The sequence below is a fragment of the Amborella trichopoda genome, chromosome 10 (genome assembly GCF_054954075.1).
Source record: "Amborella trichopoda isolate Santa Cruz 75 chromosome 10, AtrichopodaSantaCruz75HAP2 v2.0, whole genome shotgun sequence".
NCBI classification, from domain to species: Eukaryota; Viridiplantae; Streptophyta; class Magnoliopsida; order Amborellales; family Amborellaceae; genus Amborella; species Amborella trichopoda.
In genome coordinates, this window is record NC_142345.1 from 19,408,879 (window position 1) to 19,433,545 (window position 24,667).

At 36.6% G+C, this 24,667-nt stretch overlaps 1 protein-coding gene across 8 annotated transcripts in view; it reads right to left on the bottom strand.

The window, feature by feature from the left end:
- The window catches only part of LOC18425482 (GDA1/CD39 nucleoside phosphatase family protein), a 117,837-nt gene extending 93,483 nt beyond the window's left edge, over positions 1 to 24,354 (bottom strand). For 3 of the 8 annotated variants that reach the window (XM_088849993.1, XM_088849994.1, XM_088849991.1), the window contains exons 1-3: positions 24,073 to 24,354; positions 15,413 to 17,637; positions 3,049 to 3,376 (exon numbers count right to left, since the gene is read on the bottom strand). In XM_088849993.1, coding sequence (XP_088706119.1) covers positions 3,072 to 3,376; positions 15,413 to 17,444 — 2,337 coding nt within the window. In that variant the 5' untranslated portion in view covers positions 17,445 to 17,637; positions 24,073 to 24,354 and the 3' untranslated portion in view covers positions 3,049 to 3,071. Of the gene's footprint in view, positions 1 to 476; positions 2,578 to 3,048; positions 3,377 to 15,412; positions 17,638 to 24,072 lie in introns of those variants that run through there. The other 5 variants (XM_088849995.1, XM_020662042.2, XM_088849996.1 and 2 more) reach the window with 5 other exon arrangements.
- Between the last annotated feature and the right edge of the window lie 313 nt (positions 24,355 to 24,667).

Here is a 24,667-nt window from a genome sequence, read left to right on the forward strand (position 1 = left end):
ATGAATGCAAGATGAACGTTAGATAGACAAGGGATCACACGGTAATAGGTGAGTCGCCTGACTCACGAAACCAATGTCCAAAAGAAAAAATGACAACTCAGATTGCACAAAAGCTGTCAAATTTCTGGACGAAAGGATCTAGATGTTCAAGAAGTTCAAATTTAAATTTTCATTAAAAATACTGATAAATTTTGTTTTCATTAAAAATAATCATCTAATGATAATTAGGTGGATCATAAAGTTTTGATTACAAAAAGATATCCCAAATAGCTCTCCCGCAGTAGCATATGCTTTACTCGCTCTATATTTATGTATAGTTGCAAAAGGGAAGCGCTCACAAACACTACTTGCTACTCATTGCAACGGTCCACCGGTGCCTCGTTTTACTATGCACATAAAGCTTCCGTATGAGGAACCACCAGTGGCCACTTTTTCTCTCTCTCAGCTTGCCTAGGAGGTAGCCCCAGTGATTTCTCTTTTTTTTTTTGAAAAATGTTATGAGTTTTTATTATAAAAATACTTCAAGAGTATAAGATTAAAAAGTTAGAATCAAAGCGTCAAGAATTTGCAAAAGAGGGAAGGGTAACTCCATTCCTAGCGAGATCATCAGCAGCATCGTTAGCTTCTTGGAGGGTGTGACTGAATGAAATCTTCAAATTTGGCAGAACACAAAGATCATGAATTTTAATCCAAAGGGTAAATAAGAACTAAAAGATCATTTGCTCTCTCTTACACCATTTAATAACATTCAAGGAGCCACCAATGCTCTCTCTACTTGCCTATAAGACATCTCTCGATGGTGTAGGCCTCCTCTCTTGCCGTGCAAACCAATAACATGGCATGCTTCTCTCTCGGCACCCAGCCAGCGTAACAGTCGACTCGCCTTTTTTTTGCAATTACATCTCGTGTCTGCGTCTCTGCTCCCAGTTTATTCTGGGGTAGCAGAACTGGTTATTGGCTATTCATTGTTCGAAACTTGGCTGGCTAATAATTGCTTTAATATTGCTCAGATGCCTTGGATATTGTGATTTGTTTAAAGGATGAAGTTTTTACAAGGCCTAGGATTTATAAAAAGAAAATAAAGCCTCACCTCAAATTCTCAGCCGAAGAGCACTTTCGGCATTCGAAATCTTCATAATGGCTCTAAAATTAATTTCCAACATTGACAATAAATTTTGAAACTCAAAAAATAATACAAATCCCCAAGATCTCTGAACAATTGTTTTTAAGGCAAAATGGATCATCTAAAATATATACTATTTTTAGAATTAGAAGCCCTAATTTTTTCTTTCAAGCTTAAATTATTGATTTAAAGGTTTTCCAACACATGGAACACTTGGAATTGCAATATTGCAATTTGTTTAAAAGATAATTAATCTAGCTTCAAAAATCCAGATTGAGATATGCATGTGCCACGGGAGTTTACTTACAGTGGCAGCTGATGAAGATTTCAAGGCATGCATTACGATGAATCTTTGGAGGTCAGATTTGATGACAAATATGCGGCAGGGCACCATGTTTAGGCTATTTTCTACTTAAATAACCTAGTTTTCCCAATTGTAGAGTGTTGCAAATAAACTAAACTTCAGGCCTTAAACGTCTGAAGTTGTCCCGATTGCACTAAAGTTTGGGAGAACTACATCGAAAGTTTGATGGGTCCAAAGTTGGGACAATTGGTGGAAAAATAAAATAAAAATAAAAAACCGGTACGAGCATAAAAACAGACTATTGAGAGGTATTTTAATAACGGATATTTGGGTGGAATACCCATGTAAATCTCTCTGATAACTTTGAGATATTTTCTATACCTCTAAGCTCCTGTATTTGAACTCGAGGGAGATTGACAATGGAGAGAAACCATTTGTCATCCTCTTTTTCCTTCACCCACTTTCCACTTCTTCCATCTACCCATTTTCATCTAAAAGAGAGGAACCATTTGTGCCCTCTTTTTTCTTCACCAACTTTCCACTTCCATTCCATCCATACCCACTTTCCACTTCCATCCAATCTGTCCAACTTCCTACAGGTTCTAGTTGCATGAAACGAACTCCATCGCATGACTCAACGAATCATTAAAGTAGCTAATGAAGGAAGTTATTCCACCTTTTGTTAAGAGCAAATTCACAAACTCCCGCATGTGAGCAAAGCAGCCTTCTTATCTACTCGCGCACAAGTAGCAGCCTATATTGCACGGCCAAACCAGGGGACCAAGCAGAGCTTATCCTGCTAGGGCGTACAAATCAGTACAAGTAATGCATCTAACGTTAATAATCCACAATTTCATTCTTCGACCAATACTTTTCTGTGCACGTACATGTGCATGCATCCTCTTGCTCACATCCCAACAAACATAAGGAACTGCTGTAGGAGTAATCAAGTTCAAGTAACTTTGGTCACAATGGTATGTCACCAATCCACAATGAACCAGTCCATTCATCTAATGCTTCACAGAACCACCCAGGAGAGGCCTCTCGATCATCTCCCATCTTGATAAATACAATGCACCAACAACCATTCAACATATGTTTCCATCATGCTGTTGATGCAGCAATCACTTTTGTTATATATGCCGCATCACTAAAGAAAAATGGATAAATTTACTATACAGGGCACATGATTCAAACATAACAGGAACTACAACTAAAGATATTCAAGACAGAAGCAAAGGGAAACTACAAATTAAAAACATCAGAGTTGGAAAGGAGGGAGAAAAGAAGAGGCAAAGGTCCCCATATTTACGAGGCACCAGAAGCTCGTATTTACAGATATTGCTGTAAACCTACCATTTGGAGCTCAAGTACAGTTGTTTAAAATAAGAGAAATAAAAGAGAATACTAGACCGAGGGAAAACAAAACAAACCCAGAAGGCATGTAAATCAACTATAAGGATGAAGATGATATTGGGCCGATTTATATTGCTGGAGAACCACGTAATACAGAAAGAATGATGATAGCCATCCCAAATCTTATGAACAGCAAAATTTGCACCTCTGCTTCATTTTTAAATTTTACAATTTGGAAACAGAGGAAGGTAGTGAAAGAATATACCTGTGCAATGCAGAGACAACCTACTACACCTTCACCATGTGGGCCTCAGCCAATGAAGAATTGAGGTCTTCTCTTGACTGTGATCTTCTGCTCTGAAGCCGCATCTGGCTCCTATTAGGCGTCCAGAAGGACCCACCACCGCTACTATCATGAAGCATCTGCCCTATACTGCCCAAAGAAAAGCTGTGCACAACTCCACTTGATGAGTGCGGTGAAGACTGAAACATCTGAATGTCACTGCTGCTCCCAAGGCCATGTGCCATGCCAAATGGCCTCAAGCCAGAGCCACCACCAACTGTGGGACTGAGGGGTGTCTTCACTCTTCCATCTGCAAAAACAAGTGGCATAAACAATAGCCTCTCGACAGTGGCAAGCTGCTAGACAAGCCAAACTACAGAATTGGGCAAAAATGAGCTTCAATACCAATTCTACAAGTCCACTGAAGTAAATGACGAGCTGGAGAAGAATATTGGCCAAGTTGATCAGTTTTCTTTTAGAGCCAGAGTTGGATGAATTTTCAGCATAAATAACTATTAAATATCACAAAATAAGAGGTGGATAAAGATAGCCCTCATCACTTTGACAAGAGAGGGCCCCTCTCTGTAATTGACCTTCCAAGTACTAATGTCCCTTGCTCAGCTTATATGAGAGATTAGACTAAGATGTAGATGTCAGTCAGCCAATATTCTTAGATGATCAGTGGGATATTCCATCTCCAGAATATGAGGATAGGACACTTGATTAGACAGCCTATGGGATAGTACCTTCTGGCCTGGAGTTGGAGATGGATACCATGAGATCCTCTGTAATGAAAAATCACCAAGCTTTGAAGATACTATCCAAGAAACAATCTGCTTGGCATACTGAAGCTGGGGAGGCTAGTTTAGTTGCAGAGGTAGGAAAGCCACGTAAGCTGGTCATTTCTTCAGATCTAATCTCAGATTCTCAAAAGGTAAATCTTACACAAGTTGATAAATCATTTACAAAGTTAAATTATAAATAGCTACTTATTCAGTCAAAAAATTCTAAGTCCTTGCCCAAATAAGAAGCCATCAAAGAGAGTTCTTCCGCATTCTGCATGTTCTACAGATCGATTTCCGGACACCACTGAGAAATGTATAACTCAATATGAATTGTTTGCTAAAGGAACTCTGGAGATTAAATGACACCCATACTTCAATAGTTCATTAATTTGGTAGGTTTAGTTCCAGAAATGAGATACAATTAATCTGTTCACGCTTTCACGAAGTACACATCCACCTTTCAAAGAATGATCAAAACAAAAAAACGTGAACTGAAGTAGCTTCTGTATTCTTCTTCCAGCGGTGAATTGGGGGCCACTAATGTTTACATTAAGGGCAAGTTTGTTGGAGTTATGACCTTTCAAGGCCTTTACCCCATTATTTTTATAGCTCTTATTTACAGTGGGATTGAGCTAGAGCAATGTGACTCTAGGATCTTGGCAAACTGGGACCAAGAGTCGCAACCACCTTGTGTCTTGGTTTGAGTATGAGAGGCACTGTATCGAGAGGGATGAGGGTTACATCTAGAATCAGAGTTGAATTGTTTTATACCTTTTGACAGTGTGACGGCTAGGATGTCGAGGAACCTAGAGTATGATAAGAGCTCAACTAATTGAGAGTAATAACCTGGTGTGGGAAGGTTAGGCTCTTAGAAGATATAAGCAAAATCCTTGACAGCAAATCTTCTCATGGCACATGCATACATAGTTGCAAATGGGAAACCACTCTTTTATAATCGATCCACTGGAAAAAGAGACGCACATGTGCCGAGAGAGGACTCCCACATCCACAAGAGTGCATGTCCCCAGGGGTGGACCTGTAATCCACTGTAACTTGAAAGTCCAGAGCCATATATTAAATTAACTTTGATACGCCAAGCATGAGCCCCTGCAACAAATTGTGGGTCATTCTGAGAAAGTGACTTTGGATTCCAGTGCTCTGTTACCCAATTCATCTCCATATGATCCTAATTTCCCTCATTAATAATTTTATATGATGCCAAAATGAATAAAATGATTAGAGCATGTTTTGGACAATTTTTGGGTTTTTTTTTTTTTTTTTTTTGGAACAAATGCTCCGTTTTAGAAATTTATTTTGGTAAAATCCCAAATGAGGACACAGCCCCCCAAGACCCACAGGTGACATTCATGTGGCCAATGGGTGCCATGTATGCATGACATGGCTCCACATCATCACTACAAGGAGTTGATGATGGGGTGACACCAACTATGATATGTGGTGTCATAGAATTGGTCGCACATGCACACTTGATGACATGGATCTAGGGGGCAATTTCAAATTAAAATCGTTTCTAGAAAGAAATTTTATTTCCAAGAAGGGCACTGCCCCTATATAGCCTTTCTTCATTTCATTTTATTAAATTGGATGGGCACTTTTAGAAAAATATTGAATTTCACATAAATTTGCATCTACGAATGAAGCTAAATTTGGAGTAGGGTTTATTAAGAGGATAATGGTGTTAAATATCATGCAATCATTAAGATGGCATAAGAAGTGATGAGTGGATAGATCAAGCCCATAGATGACTTGAATTAATGGCCAAGACAAACTCATTTAGAAGGAACCACTACACAAGCCTATAAATAGGGGTCTTGATCGCCCATTTCAAGTGACCAATTCATTCATAGAGTGCCAGGTCCCTCCTTTGGTTCTTTCTCTCTTTCTTCATTGGTGAGAATATTCTACACTGAGAAAGAAAAAAGAAGAGTGTGGCACATAGGTCAGAGAAAAGTGAGGTTGGAGCTCCATTAAAGCTCCAACATAAGCTTGGAGTTGAAACCATAGCTCCATAGTGATTCAATTTGGAGAATTTCGCACGTCAAGCCATGCATCCATGGAGGTTTTGGTGGGCTGTAACTCTTCAGTTACAGCAAGGTATCATGGTCCTTTACCTTCTTATTTCATGAGATATTGAGTTCATATTGATCCTAAAGTATACGCTTTCCATGCCTAGATCTTTAATCAAATTTAAAGAGATTTTGATGAGTTTTTATGAGAATTTGTTGACTGATTTCTCTGTAACTTTTGGATCAAATCAGTCAATTAAATCATCTCATTGACACTTTTAATTTGGTGACAAATTCAATGAGAAACTATGTCAAAATTTCCTCACACCTTTACTACTTTTATTACCAAATTGAGAGAACTTGAACCCTAATCTCCCACGTTTCTCTCACGATCTTTTACAAATTTCTTGAGCCCCTCTATTGTAAAAGCGTACCACTTAGAGTAGTTGATTTGATGCTTAAAAGCTTCCCATAAGATGATGTGATAAACCAATGGGAGTGGGGTCCAGAGGGACCAAAGGATTACAGTCCGGATGGACTGTGTGGCATTCTGATGTTGTGACTCACCTGAGTTTCAACAGTCTAGGCTCGGGCTGATGTCCAAAACCTGTAGCCCTTGGCATATGGCACAACTGATAAGAGTTTTACGGTGGGCAAGGTTTCAAAAAACGCTAGGCGGCCTTCTTGGCGCCCAGCGCCTAGGCGGGCGCCCAAAACCTCAGGGCACCCTATGGTGCAAATTCTTAGCATTTTTTTATATATTTGCGATCCAAATGCACATATATGCATATATTTGTGTCACATTTTGTAATTTATTCCATTTGAAAATATCACAAGTTTGCAACAAACGTTTTTATAACAAACATATCACATATCTCAGGTTTCTTTTGGGTAAATTTAGATTCTTAGAAATAAATTTAGAGATTGAGGGTTTCTATTTTTTTTTCACTTTGGGGGTTCAAAAATAAACCCCATAACGTTTTTATACAAATTTGGGGGTCAAAATGACCCCTTCTGCCCTTTTGGGTGAATTTAAAAATCAAAAAACGCCTGACGGCCTTGGGCATCCACCCAGAACTGAGCGTTGGGCACCCCCGCCTAGCCCGCCTCGATCTATGCCTTTCGTGCTGGGTGACACCCGCCCAGGTAGGGGCCGCCTGGGTTGAGGTGTGCGGTTTGTTTGTTTAAGCTACCTAGGCGCTGGGCAAACCGTTTCTTAAAACATTGATGGTGGGGTCATCCTTTGATGAGGTCGGAGAGATGCCCGAGGGGCTGTGCGACCCCTACATGCAATGGTTGGCCAGAGATGACAAGGGCCAAAATCCTCATTATTGCTATTGCATGGCTTATACACTATATAGCCATCAAGGAAGCAACCCAATGGGGGCAAAGTCGTGTAAATGTGCAAAAGCGATGTTTCCCTGCAACACTAGATTGTCTTGGAAGGTCCTATGACCAAGACTTGTCTTCAGGAAGGAACCTGAAATCTATGGACAAGGATCGCATAGTCTTCATTCATTGGTTGGATTTGATGGACCAATCATGAGCCCCTGCGATGGGTTGTGGGTCATGGATTTCTATTGGGTCAGTTTGAGAACATGATAGTAATGCACTGTTTCTAAAATAGATGGAGTGCCTCAATATATTTCTCTTATCCTTACCTTATGAATCCAATGGATCCAATTCCCATCAAATTCATTTTAATATGTTTAAATATGTATTATGTGAATTTTAGAATATTAAAATGAATTCTTAAAGCCCTCTATACATTTTATTTTGGCAAAAAGAAATGTTAAAATAGCCAAAATTAAATTTTCTTGAGTTTATACATATAAAGAGAACAATATTAAATGGACTCAAAAATGATTGTTATTAATTTGTAAATTTACTAGACGATATGGGGGCCCACCATATAGGGTCCATCGAGGTGGAGATGTGGGCCCACTTGGGACTCGCATGGGTGGCACACCCCACCACCTACTCCTTTTCTCTCTTTGACTTGTGGAACAAGTCTTCTAGAAGGGATAGAGATTATGGAATGATATAAGTGAATAGACTTGATTGATTTCAAAACGGAAGACTGATTAAAATCACTATTATGTCACTTTATTTTTTATATATTAAATATTTGATGGAAATGTGATAAGGAAATTGAGGGATAATAGTTCTAGCAGTGTATTAAAATGTGGGATGCAGCCGTATGCGTTGGTGGGGCCGATGCGGCGATAAGGCTTGATGCGGTCCAGATGTGGGTGCATCGCCACGATGCGGTCAATAAAAAAAACCCTTTCCCTCCATTTTCGAAGGGCAAAATGACCTTATTAGCCCTGCTCGAGGGGTTCAATTTCGAAAAAAATGGTGGACCGCATATGAAGTATGATGCGGTCAATGCAAGATGCGGCTATGATGTGGAGAGATGCGACGCACATGCAGGTGCATCTCTCCAAACTGCATATGCGGTCATGTGTGATGATGTGCTAGACAGCGCATAATGCCTGATGCGGCCGCATTTAAAACATTGGGTTCTAGAACCTTCCTTTTAATAATGATGGATGATCTAGAGAGTAGGTTGCTAATATCTCTTCACCCCACTATCTTATAGGTAGACGCAAACACACCTCTCTCCTCTCTCCTCCCTAAGGTTGCATGCCCTTCTCTCTCAAAATTCTCTCTCATCCCATCTCTCTCTAAGAAAAGAAAAGGAGGGGTGCCACGTCCTAGGGCCATACGAAAGAAAAGGGGTGGCATGCCAGCCTAGACCTATGGATTTGTCGACCGCATCTCCAAAGATTGGTTTGATGATGCTCTCATAGAGATTAGGGTTTGCCCAGGCTTCCCAAATTGTTAGACAAGGTTAGGACCTCGATCCATGCACCATCAGTGGAGGAAACCTGGAGTGCAGTGTATCAAGTCCTTCTGGGTAACCCTTGACAAAGTAATTTGATATTATGGTTTTGTTTCTTAATGCTATCTCATGTATTGTATTTTCTTTGAACGTAAGAATTATAATGGCATGCAAGTGAAGATCCTAGATTGTATTAGGGTTTATTTCTGTAAATTAATGTTGTATTTTGGACACCTGCCAGTATGAATAAAACAAAGAAGAAAAAAAATTTAATGTATATACTTGGCTAGATCACATCGTCCACCTTTCATACTCTTGGTGTCATCTGAGTAAGTATATCCATGGAATGCAACTAAGTCCCATGGTGGTTAGCCAGGCACAAGGAGCTCGAATTTTGGCTTTCTATGATCAAGATCTCTTAAAAACTTGTATGTCTTCATTGTTACATCTGGAGATTGAGTATTGTGAAGTCTATGTTAATAAAATAACACACGTGGATAGAGATTTTGTCATTGCATGATAGCAAAAGATTACATAGTGTAATTTAAAGGAAAAAAAGATATAAGACCTTCGATATACGACTTTTATACACATTAATGGGAATATTGCCCAGAGAGAGATGCGGCCCATTTTTGTTGGGAGAGCAGGGGGAGGCTACAGTTTCTTCCCTTTTCCGCCCCATTGGTTCTACAGCGAGGAGTTCCTGTGTGACAGCCGAAGATGAAAGAGATACTCTAGGGGCCGATCTAGGTGAAGGTTGGCTTGGGAGGCAATCGCCTCCAGTTCAGTTTCCAAATAACTTAAATGTGAATCATGGGAAACAATAAATGTTTGAACTATTGGATACAATCATCTCCAATCCAATTTTGAAATAACTCAAATCCAAAACAATAAATGTTTTAATCAATCCAAAAGTCATGAACCTAAAACTTTAGTATTTGCTTTCTGGTATTACGATTCCAAAATATGTGAGATCGAGATTTTATGAGGGTGAAAGCGAGATTAGATTTTTCATTAACTCGTAGTTTCTTGCATCTACAAACCGTGGTGCTTGATGTTCAGGAATCTGCATTCGAAAACAACAAAATCGAGTAACATTACTTGTGTATCCAAATTCAACAAGTGAAGGATCAAGATTCAACAAATGTAGAATCGAGAATCAATAAAAAAATGGAAGCGTTGGAATCGATATTTCTAAAATAAGAAATCTAGATTCCTGACTTCATAGAAACGGGTTCTATGAAGATTCTTTGTCATAATCATAGAATTAGTGAGAGATTCCGTTAACTATGGTGTTAAGTATGTTCAATCTCCTTATGTAGTTTTGGTTAGAGTTTGTTAAGGGACCTAAATAGAGTGTTATTCTTTGAATTTTAAAGTGCATGGATTTCTTAAATGTGGTTGTAATTGAAGCATAGTTGTGGGGATCTTGATCAAGGGGTGGCCACGATCCCGAAGCTAGAACCTGAGCAGTAATCGTTTCCTCCTATCACAGGATCTCGACCCCTAATTGGGATCTCGATTCTTAACTTAAGGGGATCTCAATCCTTGACTACAAAGGATCTTCATCCACTCCTCCAAATATTCTACATAATTTATGATTTTTATTATTATATATTATTTCAAAGTCTAGTGTAATGATGGAATTATTGTATATATTTGCTTTTTTCTTTTCATTTTCATTTAAAATTTGTAATTTATAATAAAAAAATATTTTATTGGATTTCATAATGCCCTCTGTCTCATTTCATTCCTTTATTGTATCTTTTTTTTTTGAGGAAGTTTAGTGTATCTTACTTCAAATCTTCCCTAAAATCATTTCCTTGATTTTTAATTGTTAAAATTTTTGAACATTATACTTTTTTACACAAAATGTCTTTTCTACCTTTCATTTAAAGATTTTTGTTTATAGTAGAAAATATTTTCTTGGATTTTCTTATTCCCTTTGTCTTTCATTTCTTAAATAATCAATTTAATGTCATTTCATGCATTCAGTATGAATTCTCTCGATTTTGCATTTAAAGATTTTTGTTTGTAGTAGAAAATATTTTCTTGAATTTCGTTATTCCCTTTACGTCTTTCGTTTATTAAATAATCAATTTAATGACCTTTCATGCATTTATTATATCTCCTTTCAAATCTTTCCTAAATTATTGTCCTTGAATTTGAATTATTAGGATTTGTGTGCATTATCTATATATACATATATATATATAGGGAAAAGTTTATATAAGGTTGCAACCTTAAAATGTAGAATCACAGATGCACCTCAAAAATCTATCGGAAATATTGTTTTAATGTTGAAAAAGCCCTCTAATCAATCATCTCGGCAATGTGATCTATGAATATGAAAAAAAAAAGTTTTTGAATATCGGAAATATTGCATCTTGGAACATATTATCTAGACCGTCCATTTTCAAGATTTTTATGTATTTATAGATCTACTTGATTTTAACAATTTTTCGAATTTAAAATTTTTTGATTAGGTATTAAAATAGATTTTAAGATAATACTAAGAATTTTTTAAAACAAAATTACATGTTATGCTAAACTTTTAAGGTGCGCCTTAATTGGATTGTTTGAGGTTGCAATCTTATAGAAACCGCACCCATAAATATATATATATATATATGTCAGTGATTTCATGCAACGGTTATATAGTAATGTAATGCAACAATCTTAAAAAAACCATTCGTGATCATCAGATCAGCCCAGATTCAATCTGAGATGTTGGGCTCATATGTTCATATGAGCTAGTAGGCTAATCCCATATATATATATATATATATATGTGTGTGTGTGTCAGTGATTTCATACAACGGTTATATAGTAATGTAATGCAACAATCTTAAAAAAACCATGTTGGGACCATTTGTTTGATCCAAACTTTAAAATACAATCTCTTTTCATTCGAATGAACAATCACAAAAATAGAAAATTTTGAAAAAGCAAACCTATAAAGTATTTTTTTAGCCCAATTAACATTGGCCGTCCATTTTGGTGAGATGCTTAGATCTAAGCCTTAGAATTATCTTTTTTCTTTCCAAATTTTTTAAATAACTTTATTATCATTAGATTAACAATATTAAAAAAGAAAAAAATGATCTTAAAGTCATAAAGGACTAGATTTTGAAATTCATCAAATGTACGGTCTAGATTCATTGTTGAAGGGTACTCATTTTGACCATATATAATGTGCAAATTAGTTTTTTCTTTTGTAGATTGATTATTGAGATGAAGAGAGTGTGTGCAAAATTCTAGGTCATACAAAAACCACAAACATGGTTTTCTAGAAGTGTGGTTGCATTATACTATAATACAACTGTTGCATGATATCACTACACATATACATACATACATATACCCATATATATATATATATATATATATATATATATATATATATATATATATATATATATATATATATATATATAAACAGATTTTCTATTATAAATAGAAGAAGGAAAGATTTGAAGTGAGATACAATAAATGCATGAAATGATATTACACTGATTATTGAATAAATAAAAGACAAAGGGTATTACGAAATACAAGAAATGATTTTCTGCTATAAACATAAGTTCTTAAATGAAAATTAAGAGAATAAATAAATCAATGAAAATGTCATTAAATAAAAATAATGACATTTTCATTGATTTATTTATTCTCTAAATTTTCATTTAAGAACTTATGTTTATAGCAGAAAATCATTTCTTGTATTTCGTAATACCCTTTGTCTTTTATTTATTAAATAATCAATTTAATATCATTTCATGCATTTATTGTATCCACTTCAAATCTTCCTGAAATCTTTTCCTTGATTTTTAATTAAGCTTTTCGTACATTACATTTTTTTAACACAAAATGCCTCTTTAATTTTGTTTAAATTCTTCTATTTATAATAGAAAATCTATGCCTACATTCTGTGATTTTCTTATGTCTATCATTTGCACTCTTATATCTATAGACTATATGTACTCTTTCTTTGGATTTCATAATTTTTTATGGAACTTCTTACTAGCATGTGTTCAGCATATTAATAATGTTAAAAGATTGATTGCTCATTCTTTTAGTTTTAAAATATCAAATCTGAAAATTTTGATAGGACATATATGTAAGTACATGCATACATATACATTTATGATTTATCATTCAGGTAATTGCAATAATATATAGTAATAATTGAGGACACCATGCACACACACCCACACAAGCACTGACCCCCACACCCACCCACACGCACGCACGCAACACACACATCTACAAATTTATAATATCGGGTGTTCCCCCTACACTCCCATGTATATGTTGTGCATATATAGGAGATCACTCCCAAGTCACTCCATGAGCAGCAGTCCTAACGCTCCTAGGGTAGGGAGCTTCAACCAAGGGTCAATCCTAGGCTCCCGCTCCCAACAAGTATGAATTGACGTATATGTCGGTGTATTTGATGTAATTGAGTTGTAATTTCGAGTTGTAATGTCCATTGTAAGTCAATTTTTCAAGTCTCATAACTTGGCCTAGGTTCCGTACACCATCAGCATTTTGATTTTAGGAAACTGCAGCTCTGGAGTCACATCTTCCCGAAAATGGAGCACTTCCTGTGTTTGATTTCTGGAAGTTCTGCAGTGTTTTGTAAACCACCACTTCCCAAGGCTCCAAAATTACGTCAAAAATGGGAAACGACGGCTTCCACTCCCCCCAATGGAAGCCACCACTTCAAAAGCTAATGTAGAGGCACTTTTAGAAGACTTCTTTAAAGAAGTCCTGACATTTTTTTTAAAATACTTTTTAAATACTATTATTATCTATCATATGATACTCTTCTTCAAGTAACTCTTCTCTCTCTCTCTCTCTCTCTCTCTCTCTCTCTCTCTCTCTCTCTCTCATATGTTATTCTTCGTCAAGTAGATGTTTGGGTCTCTCATTCTTAACAAGTGGTTTACCTCAATCTCATTCTTCATTTGAGGAATTGTCTCAATCTAATTCTTTAGAGAGAGAGAGGAAGAGCTTTTCATTGCATCAGAGAGAGAGAGAGAGAATTTCTATTTTACTAGAGAAAGACTTGAGTCCTTTTACTAAATTGAGATTTCAGCACAATCACTAGATATAGATAGGCTACGGGCATTTATGCAAGTCTTATGGAAAAAGCTCTTAAATGATTATTTCTTAAGTGCTGGATCATTTTCTACAAACGTCAAACTGATAACATGATAGAAACAAACCTATCTTTATAAAAGAACGTTAAGATAGTGGTTGATGTTGATCTTAAATTCTCCTTTGCTGAATAAATATCACCCTATCATCAATGAAAACTTCAATGAAAGGTTAAAACTGGCTAATTTCTAGAACTCAAGTTTTCTAGAACCCCCAGTTCAATCACAGATTCCCTAGACTTACATCGAATTCCATACAGTTATCACACATGGTATTTGCCAGTGCCCCGTAGCCAGATCGCCTGACTTCCGGGGAGCCAAAACCAGCATCTACTTCTCAAATAAGGAATTGTCTCACTCATAGTTGTTGGGATCGGGGGCGGGAATGGTACTAGAATCGGGATTTGGAGTGGGGGATCATGAGATACTAGAAGATCCCTGTGGTTGGGAATGCCTTCCATACACTGCACATGTTAGGGATTGAAATCTCCAAATGTTAGGAATTGAGATTCCAACCTTTTGGGATCTTGATCTTAACCTTTTGGGATCTTGATCCCCACTTTTTGGGGATCTTGCTGCCAAACTTGAAGTGTAATCTAAGATATGTATACTCTTTAAAGTGGGGATCTCATTATTGATGACAAGCATGCAATGCAACTATATCAAAAGTATAGTTGACTACTAGCTGGCTATAAACAAAGAAAATCATCAGTTTGGTTGTTGTCTTGGACTTTAAAGTTGGAATCGAGATCCCTAACAGCAAGAATCGGAATCTCTATCAGTGGGGTTAGAGATCCCAAAATTTAATAATCGAGATCCCTAAGAGATCTGTTTCCAGGAGTGATGGAATCGATATCCTAGAAGGGATCTCCTACTGAGATCCCGGTAACTATGGTCTCACTTTTAGAAAAGTGGTTCTTATGCATTTGGATACTATCTCAATGATGTGTAAATGTTATAAGTAGATAAACATAAGGCTTGCCTTTTCTGGATGACTTCTTTTGCTAATATGAGTGAATTCATTAAGCAGGCATCCTTTAAGAGTACCACAAACAGATAATTACTATTCACATCAAGACAGTGCACCTTTCATAAAGTAAATTCAGTGGGCTAAGATTTAGACCAGCTTTATTAGCAACCGTGCCCATATGTACTACCTCAGGTCCATCATCCACAACTTGATTGATAGATAGACAATGTAAATGTATGGATGAGTTACCAACAAAGTGGAAGAAAAATTAACCCTGAAAATATATTGCAATAAATTAAGCATCAGACAGCTTTTCACAAACATGAGACGCACTGGGAAAGCTTTCATATATTAGAAGACTGCTGGAATCTTGAACAAGCAAGGAATATCTAACATTGAATGCCAAGACAACAATTCTCACAATAGTAGCTCAGTGTCAAGAAGTTCATTGTAAACAATTGAATATGCATCAGCCCCACAGATAAAGAAACTTTAGACAGGCATCACAGAAGAATATAGTTGTTCAGATATTGCATATAGATTCCAGAAAAATCTCTTACCAGCTCTCCCAGCGGGAATGCCTGAACTCAGAGGACTCCACCATTGAAAGCTAAAAGGAGGAATCTTGAAAACATTTACACCTGTACTATGATGTCTGAAAAGTGGCAAATATGACCTACTGCAAAATCTTGGAGACCAGGTCTTGGAAACAGTGCTAAAAATGATGAAAACTACAACTACCAGTGAAATAATCAGCATCACAATAAGAATTCCTGTGTTTAACTTCATATGAAGTACTGGATAGCCTTGCAGCTGCATCCTGCTTGATAATATCTCCCCCGCTTCCAATAAAGCAACTCCAAGTGTCCAGGTTATACTACCAGAGCCAACAACGACTCTGTCATCCTTTATGTGCAAGCCTTCTCTCAAGAGTGAGACAATATATGGTGCCCGAAAACAGTACTGCTCAATGAAAGGTTGTGGAGCAACACTATACTTAGCAACTTCCCATGCTTTTCCACAAAATTCTTGACCCTTCTGTACTACTTGGTCAAGAGTCGCTTCTGAAGTCAAGTTAAAAAAGCGAAATACCACAAAAAAACCTGACATGGCATAGAACTCTCCACGGGGTTGAGGAAATTTATCACTCAGAGCACAAGGCTTCAATTTGCAGTTAATTCCAGAACCCAAGTCTGACCACTCTGACAAATTAACTGTTGATTTTGCAAGGGCACTGCATTCTTCCCATTGAGGAGCACCCAGTAACTCAATAACTGTGGCAGGACCTTCTTTTCCAGTGGTTCTGACTCCAATCACGGGGCTTCCATCTTGGTTTAAGGATCCACACTGAGAACACATGTATTTCTCTTTATAACCAGTCTGCAAGCAAGGATGTTTAAGCTGTAATATGCCATTATTTAGCTTCATCTCCATTGGTCCAGATAGCTTCTTCAGGAGAAGAACAACAGACTTGTCAAAGGCATCATTCAAACCATACCCAGGAAGAGAATATGCAGTAAGACGGTGCTGCACCGCTCCAATACTCAAGTTCAAACTGGTTCCATATTGGCCAACTTCCTGTGTCTCAAAAGTAACTTGCAAAGAAGAACCACCCAAATCAAGTGAACCGTAAGTTGCTTTAGTGGGTGAATAACTTAAAGTATTCATGTGATAGTTTAGGGCTATCCATCCAAAGTAAGCTTCCTCCATGCCATTGATAATCTTAACCCACTTATCTTGATACAAGAATGACGATTCTTCCAAAATGGACCGTACCTTATCCAAAACCCATTCTGAATCAGAACTTGGCAACCTTCGGAGTCCAGCTGTAGCATAAACGAAGATAGGAGTGCTCTGATGGGCATGTCTTGGTATTTTCTTCTCAGCCCACTGAAGAAGAGGATTTATGGCAGCTCTCAAACCAGACTCATTGTGTACAAGCTTATCAAAACCAGGTTCAGTTTCCATTCGGTGATAGGCACGGCCATTCTGTGGACTGGATTTTCTATGGCGGCCTTCAGGTAAAGATCTCAACACCATGGGTAAACTTTCTCGGCCTTTTCTGTTATCAAGTAACCACTCGTACACATAAACCCGAGTCCCAGTACTTCCACAATCAAACACAATGGAAAACTGCGATCCTTCTGAAGTCCAGTAAGGTCTAAAATGTCTAAAACCTACATAGTAGCACAGGAAAAACACCAACATAGGACAACAAATACTAATTGCTGTACGCACCCATCTTTTCCGTTTAACTGGTGATGATGGAAAGCCTTTTTCCTTAGAAAAGCTTGATCCAGCATTTTCTTGTAATAAAGGAACGGGCCTAAGTTTGGCATGTGTTGAACCTATATCACTTCCGAGAATCAGACCACCTTCTTCAAGATCAAGCTTTTGATACGTAGACAGATCCTGAAGAGACGATGAAAGCCGCAAATTGCCTTTCTTTTCATAATTTCCCAATCCTTGCCTATAGCTTAGATTTGGTTTTGGCAATGTACCAGAGGAAACTGAATTACCAGTTGGAGAACTTTGAGTTGTACCATGACTCCGTGATGCAGCAAAAATTGCAGCAAGTCTCCCAAAAACCATTTTGGATGTTTCATAACCTTACACTAAGACAATGCCAGTGCAAGATCCAGTGTAACATGGCGCATTTTAATGATCCATGTCAACTTTTCTTGCGAAATTGGTAAACCAGCATAGCAGCACCCTGTAGACTGGTATCTTCCTGTTAACTATAGAGGCACAAATCTGCCAGCAACAAAAGGTGATTAGCCTGCCCCTGAGATCATTAGATGACATTACATCAATAAGAAAGCACAAAAGCAAGAAAAGGTAACTACCCGTGCTATGTCCAGACACAATGCCAAGAATCAGTCAGACTCAGGCATAAATGCTTATTTTTTATATTGAAAAAGTATTCCATAGGTAAAGAAATTATTCAGCAAACCCAATATCTGTAGCTAATAAAATTATCTTCTAACATTTTGGCATTAATGTGCCTTAGGATTTTGTACCCATGTCAAATTTGCATTCACTAATGGAGGTTATGCATTTGGAGAAACTATATTCAGAAGCATTCTGAACTCACGATTCAAAGTTTAGACGCTGAGGCTTGGTTGTCGATCTGACGACGAGAGATTCTCTATAGTGTATGCTTAAGATTCTACACAACTCATCTTTCCAAGAAACAAAAGATTAGGGGTGTGTTTGTTTTGGTGGTGGTGAAAACCCCAGTTCCACCAAAAACACTCCCCTGTTTGTTGCATCCCCATGAAAGCCTAAGATGGAAGTGCAGTGTTTCATTGGGCTATTTAACATCAAATGACCATCTTTTTGGAACTGGCCCCTTCCATGCTGAAGGATGGAAGAGTGGCTTCCATATTTCATGGAAGCAGGGGCTTGGGCAGCCCCCTCTTCCTTGACCAAACATGCTCTCCAAGACCTGAATGGAGGTTCCAAAGTCAATCCAATAAAAACCTGGGAGCTTGGTAAAGGGTTTCATGATCTGCATACCCATGGATCAGTCGAAATGATGATAATAATGTCTTGATGTGTGTAAGAATTTGGGAAGCCAGACAGTGGACAGGAAAATCAAACAATACAAGGATTAAGATCAGTGACAGTTTGCTCTAAAGAGTGGATACCGAGGAGAAAATAAGAGAAGAGAAAAGATGAAACAGTGAGATAAATTTTCAGGTTTGAACAAATCATATTGGCCAACCACGGAGCATTTGAAGCTGGGTTAATTGGGAAGGCTATTTACTAGTCATCTAGAGTTATGTTTATTCAAGTTTGAAGGGAAGAGTTCGCTTCCCTCGAAAGTGAGATTTTGCATATGTAATATAAAAATTATGTAAGGCAATTTACTAGTCATCTAGAGTTATGTTTATTCAAGTTTGAAGGGAAGAGTTCGCATCCCTCAAAAGTGAGATTTTGCATATGTAATATAAAAATTATGTAAACTCACCCACCTAGAAATGCATATGAAAACACACAAAAGCATGAAAATAATAGGTATGGCACGAAAACATCTCTAAGTATTAATGGCGTATATCAGAGAATATTCAATGTTACTACTAGTTAGCATAAAAAATACACCACAATAATTGATAACCGAAGAATAAGATGAAAATTGAACCACTATCTCATTCACATCACATCAAATCCATAAACTCCAATAGATAAGAAGCAAATATTTATAAATAAATAAATCCCACATTACATATAATCTAGTTCATGAATTTGACAAATTAGTGATTTATCTATCACAAACAAGAAAAGCATCACATAAAAGCATGATACAAGATTACGATTACCTAATTAATGCAAATTATTCAGTAAAAAACACGAGCAATAATAAGCATCTCTAGTTTGCACTATGTAAAATTTAAATCGTAAGAGTAGACCCAAATTCCAATTTCACAAGAAAACAACACACAAAATTAGGAGAGAAAGAATTCAGGAACAGTCGAAAACACCAGATCATATCTACACACAAGAAGAATAAAATTAACTCATATACAATAAACCCCCAACTCCAATTTCACAAAGAAACAACACGCACAAAAAATCACAAAAAGAAAGAAATTCAGGAACAAACAAAACCCCCAAACCATAGCTACAAAAGAAGTGACACACATAAAAAGCATTTAACTAATATACAATAAATCTGATGTAAGAAATTCGAAGAAAACATTAAAATCAGCAAGCTTTAGGCCAAATACACACAACAGATAGAAGAAATCTAGGGTTCCTTCCTCAAACCCTAATTAGGTTTTCAAAAATTAAAGCTTTTACTCTCGTTGTGATGCAAATAAAAATTGAGGTTATCAATTTTTTTTTTTTTTAGGAATAAGAAGTGCGTTGGGGTAAGTTAGGTGGGAGGATTTTGTCCGTGAGTTTTAGTAGGGTGTGAGTATTAAAAAAAAAGTTTGTTTTGCAGGATAATTAGGAAGTTGGTTGTCCCTTGGGAAGGCCTATATTTTGGATTAGGAAATAACTTATCTTTTAAGATAAGCAAAAATTATCTTTTATTATCTTTTAGAAAGAGAAGATAACATGAGATTTTGGGAGATAGATGTATGTAGAAGTTAGAGAGAGAGAGAGTGAGAGAGAGAGAGAGTTTATTTTTTTTATTTTTTTCTTTCTTTTAAGTGTATTTAAAGGGGAGATGTCTTTTTTTAAAAAAAATAGTTAATTGTTATTTAAAGGGGAGATGTTCGATCTTTGTATAGAGAATTTAAAGATTCAGAAAAGAGTTCAATAAAGAGTTGATCTTGTGGAAAGATATTATGGGCTGGATTCCCTTGCAGACCCGAGAGAGCATATTTTCTCCCTCCATTCTCCCTACATCAGTTGGTATCAGAACAAGTAAGATTCATCAATCACAATGCCGTCGAAACCTACTCTTACACTAGAGGATATAATGCTACAATCATAGAATATGCAGGTCAATAAATTAAGGAGAGCATGAACACAACCATGGGGGTATTCGAAACGACATAAGCGAAACTAAACAGCGAGTGCAATGGTTGAAGAACACTATTATTCGACAAAAGGGTGTTCGCAACCATGAAGATCCGGCACCAGATTTTGTTGTAGAGATGAATCGAGGCCCACGACTAACTAACGGTGTCGATCCTGAATATGAGAATCATATTGTGATGCAAGAACCACGATTTGAGGAGCATCCACATGTTTTCATAATCAACTCAATCTTCACAAGTTTTACGAGGAACTTGCAAAAGAAAAGAAATCACGATTGAGCTCGGCATCTCAGTGTTCTACTTCGAGATGAGCGCAAAGTATTTGATGAATCGGTTTATTGAAAAAAAAGTATTGAGGCGCATGGTGGGACTATATCATCAATGATTTGATTGGCCTCTGCAGGGTGTAAGCTCAAGGTCAAGCTTCTCTGAACCCCAAGAGATATAAATAGAAATTGAGGTTATCAAAATTTTATTTTATTTTTCTTAAGAATAGAAAGTGCATTGGGTAAGTTAGGTGCGAGGATTTTGTACGTGAGTTTTAAATACGTGTGAGTTTTAGTAGGGGTGTGAGTATTTTAAAAAAAAAAAATTATGTTTCAGAGGATAATTAGGAAGTTGCGTTGTCACCTGGGAGGTTTATCTTTTGGTTTAGGAAATAGCTTATCTTTTAATATATGTAGATATTATCTTTTATTATCATTTAGAAAGAGAAGATAACATGAGATTCAAGGAGATAGAGAAGAGATGTACATGGAAGTTAGAGAGAGAGAAGGGAGAATGAAAAGGTGGAACATGAGTTAGAGAGAGAGATTTTTTTTGTGGGTTTTTTATTTATTTATGTTTTCTTTCCTCTAAGTGTATTTAAAGGGGAGATGTCCCTTCTTTGTACAGAGAATTTAAAGATTCAGTAAAGAGTTCAATAAAGAGTTGATCTTGTGAAAAGATCTTTTGGGGTGGATTCCCTGGAAAATCACGTGAATTGCCCCATAAGGATCCATGAACCTCTCTTTCATTCAATACTTTAATTACGAAGTCAATGATGCCCCTAACCAAAAGTAAAATGACTAAAACAATTCTACCTTAAATCAAAATTCGTAATGGCATTTTTACCCTAATAAATAAAATATGACATAAGCACTTTAACTACTTTTTAAAAAAAACCCTAAAATCCCAAGAATATAATCAACCTCGAATCCCAAAAAAAACCTAAAAATCCTTAAAAAAACCAAAAAAAAATTCCAAAAACACATTCCTAAAATTTAATAAAAAATTCAACAATAACAAACATCTTGTCCTGCATCATACATCTCTAGCTAGAGAAAACTCATCCTCGAGTTTTGCAGTAAAGTAGGTTATGATGAATCCATCGTCAAAACTACCTTCTTCTGTGTTAGCTCAAGGATCATTCGTGGTAAGAAGAAATCCTCAAAGAAACAAATCATTGTATGTATATTGAGGAATAGAACCAATTTATCAAACTTGGGTATCCTAAACTAATGTTGAAAATCATGTAGGAAACTTCATACTCAATTTCTAGCCTTTAGAGGCTTTCTTAATACCTATTCCATAACTCTTTGAATCCAAGGCCATAATTTGCGATCTATGAGTTGACTATCATAACCTTGCAATACTTTGATTCCAATGCCCTAAATCTCTTGAATGCTCCACCTCTTCAACACGAGATCTTCAAAGAACATGAGTTTGATAGCCCCCTTGCCACCTTCTCTCCATGTTCTTTACGAGCAAGTTCCTCTTCCGAAACATCTTCATCTTCATCTTGAAACCTATCATAGTTCGGATCTCCTAAGAGATCTCGTTGTTTATCAGAGCATGTATTGAAGATTGGTGCAGAATCCCAATGTACAACTTCCTGGTTTTGAAAACAACTTGCATCAAAATCTATAATGTCCTCCTTCAAATCTAAAACCTTAGAGTGATAAGCCCCACGTCTTGATCTTCTATCATTGTGCTCTTCACTCAAGTATTCTGAAAGTGGTTGTACTCGAGATCTCCTTGGGCCGAAAGGTCACTGTTTTGCCCATGATTAATACTCGTGAGCTTCTGCATGAGTTATTGAACTTGCCTTCTAAGGTCTTCAATCTCTTCATATCTAGGATCACTAATCAGGTCTATGAAAACCTCCCTTCCACAACCCCTTCTCGTTGTCATGGTTTCACTGAAATTACAAATCCTTGGAAGAGAATCAATAAAACCTAGCTAAAATCAGAAACATCTAAGCTGAATTAACATAGGCCCAAAATCAGCAAACCTAGACTTGGTTGTAGTTCCCTGGCCTTGTAGAAGAAACCTAGCTTTTATACCACATTGATGTAGGAAATTCAAAGAAAACAGCAAAATCAGAAAGTTTCAAGCCGGACACATGCAACAAGTAGAAGAAATCTTGGGTTCTTCCTCAAACCATAACTAGGTTTGCAAAAGGCAAAGCTTTTTCTCTCTTTGGTTTCAAAATCACGTGAATTTCTCCATATGGATCCATGCACCTCTATTTAATTCAATACTTCAATTACAAAGTCAAAAAATCCCCTAAACCAAAAGTAAAAGAACTAAAACAATCCTAACTTCAATCAAAATTTGTAATGACATTTTTACCCTTTATAAACCAAAAGATCCTTTCAGAAGTTCTTTCTATTTCTACATTTGTTTCCTCAGTTTCCCTTGTTTCTAAGGTTTCTTTCAGTTTATTTTTCTTTTAGTTTCTTTTTCTTTTAGTTTCTTATTGAAAATATGCTATCCCTCCTTCATACATATACGGTGTTGGATAAAATTTCATGCGATTCGGTAAACAAAATATACATTCCATCATTGTTGGATCGATCTATATGATTCGGAAAAAGAGAGATCCTAAACTCACATATGTGCATCAAGTGACCATTACCACCTCATCTTAATACATTCCTAAAATTTAATAAGAAAAATTGAAAGGGAATCTTGTCCTGCATCAAAGCCCCAATGCCAATTTCACATGAAAGTAGAAAAAAATTGAAAAATAAGTAAGGGAATCTTGTCCTGCATCAAAACCCCAATGCCAATTTCACATGAAAGCAGAAAAGGAAAGAAACCTACGAATAAAGAAAAACGCCAACCCATTGCTACACAATAGAAGAGGCACACATAAAAGGCATAAAAATTAACTCATATGCTGTAAACCCCAATTCAACTTTTACATAAAAAACGGACGACACAATGCATTAAAAGAAAAAAATCAGAAACAACCAAAAGCAGCATAGCTACATGTAGAAGAGACACGAATCAAAAGCAAAAAAAAAAATACAAAATTTGAGACAAACAAAAACAAAAAATCTTAAATCCAGCATTTCATATGACCTAGTTTGTGACTTGGATCAAATTATAATTTATTTTCAACAGAGGAAAAAAGGCATCAGGACAGAGCATAATGCAAACTAGGGAATACCTGATTGTTGCAAATAGTCCAGAAAAATAAACGAGGAATGATCCTAAGCCTCTCAGATTTGTAGATTTTACAGGCAATCAAAGAAATAAGTAAAAATTAACTAATATACAGCAAACCCAAATTCAAATTTGGCATAAAAACAACACCCAGAAAAAAAAAAAAAAAAAAAAAAAAAAAAGAACGAAAATGAACAAAAAAAAAATTAACAACAAAAAACACCAAAACATGAAACAAAAATAAAAATTCGGGAATAAATAAATACCGTGTGTATAGAGAGAGAACAAACAAGTACCTGATTGTTCAACCCCCTCGAGTGTTGACTTGTTAAAGGTCTAATTTGGGGGGTTTATGGTGGGTGAGAGAGAGAGATTGGGATTTGGGACTGATTTGAAACTCACAGAGATATTTGAGTTCAGGGAGAGAGAACGCTGCTTTAGGGTTGGGGTATTAGACGGAGAGAGAAATGACGTGAAGTTGCATTGGATCACGAAAGAGATACTCAGCGAGACATCATCTGTTGAGTGGTTCGATTGGGGATTGAAGCCTGATGTGATGATCAATCTGCGCTCGCTACAGAGAAAATAAAATCCTTGACCTTGCTTTTGCTTTCCCACTTGTCTGCTACGGATTTTGGTTTTCACTGTCAGAAGAAGAGTACTATTCCCACCCGTTACTGGGTTAAGGGGTAAAATGTCAGGACGATGTATATTTGTAAATTTGACAATTAAATTCTTAAAAATAGAAGGGAAATATGCGTAAATAAATATCATAAATACTTTCCAGATTTAAAAATATACGTTTTATGCGGAGGGCGTATTTTTTTTTGTCAAATTCTTGTTTTTTTTTCCCTAAAATATCTCTGATCCGGCATTCATGTGCCAAACCAT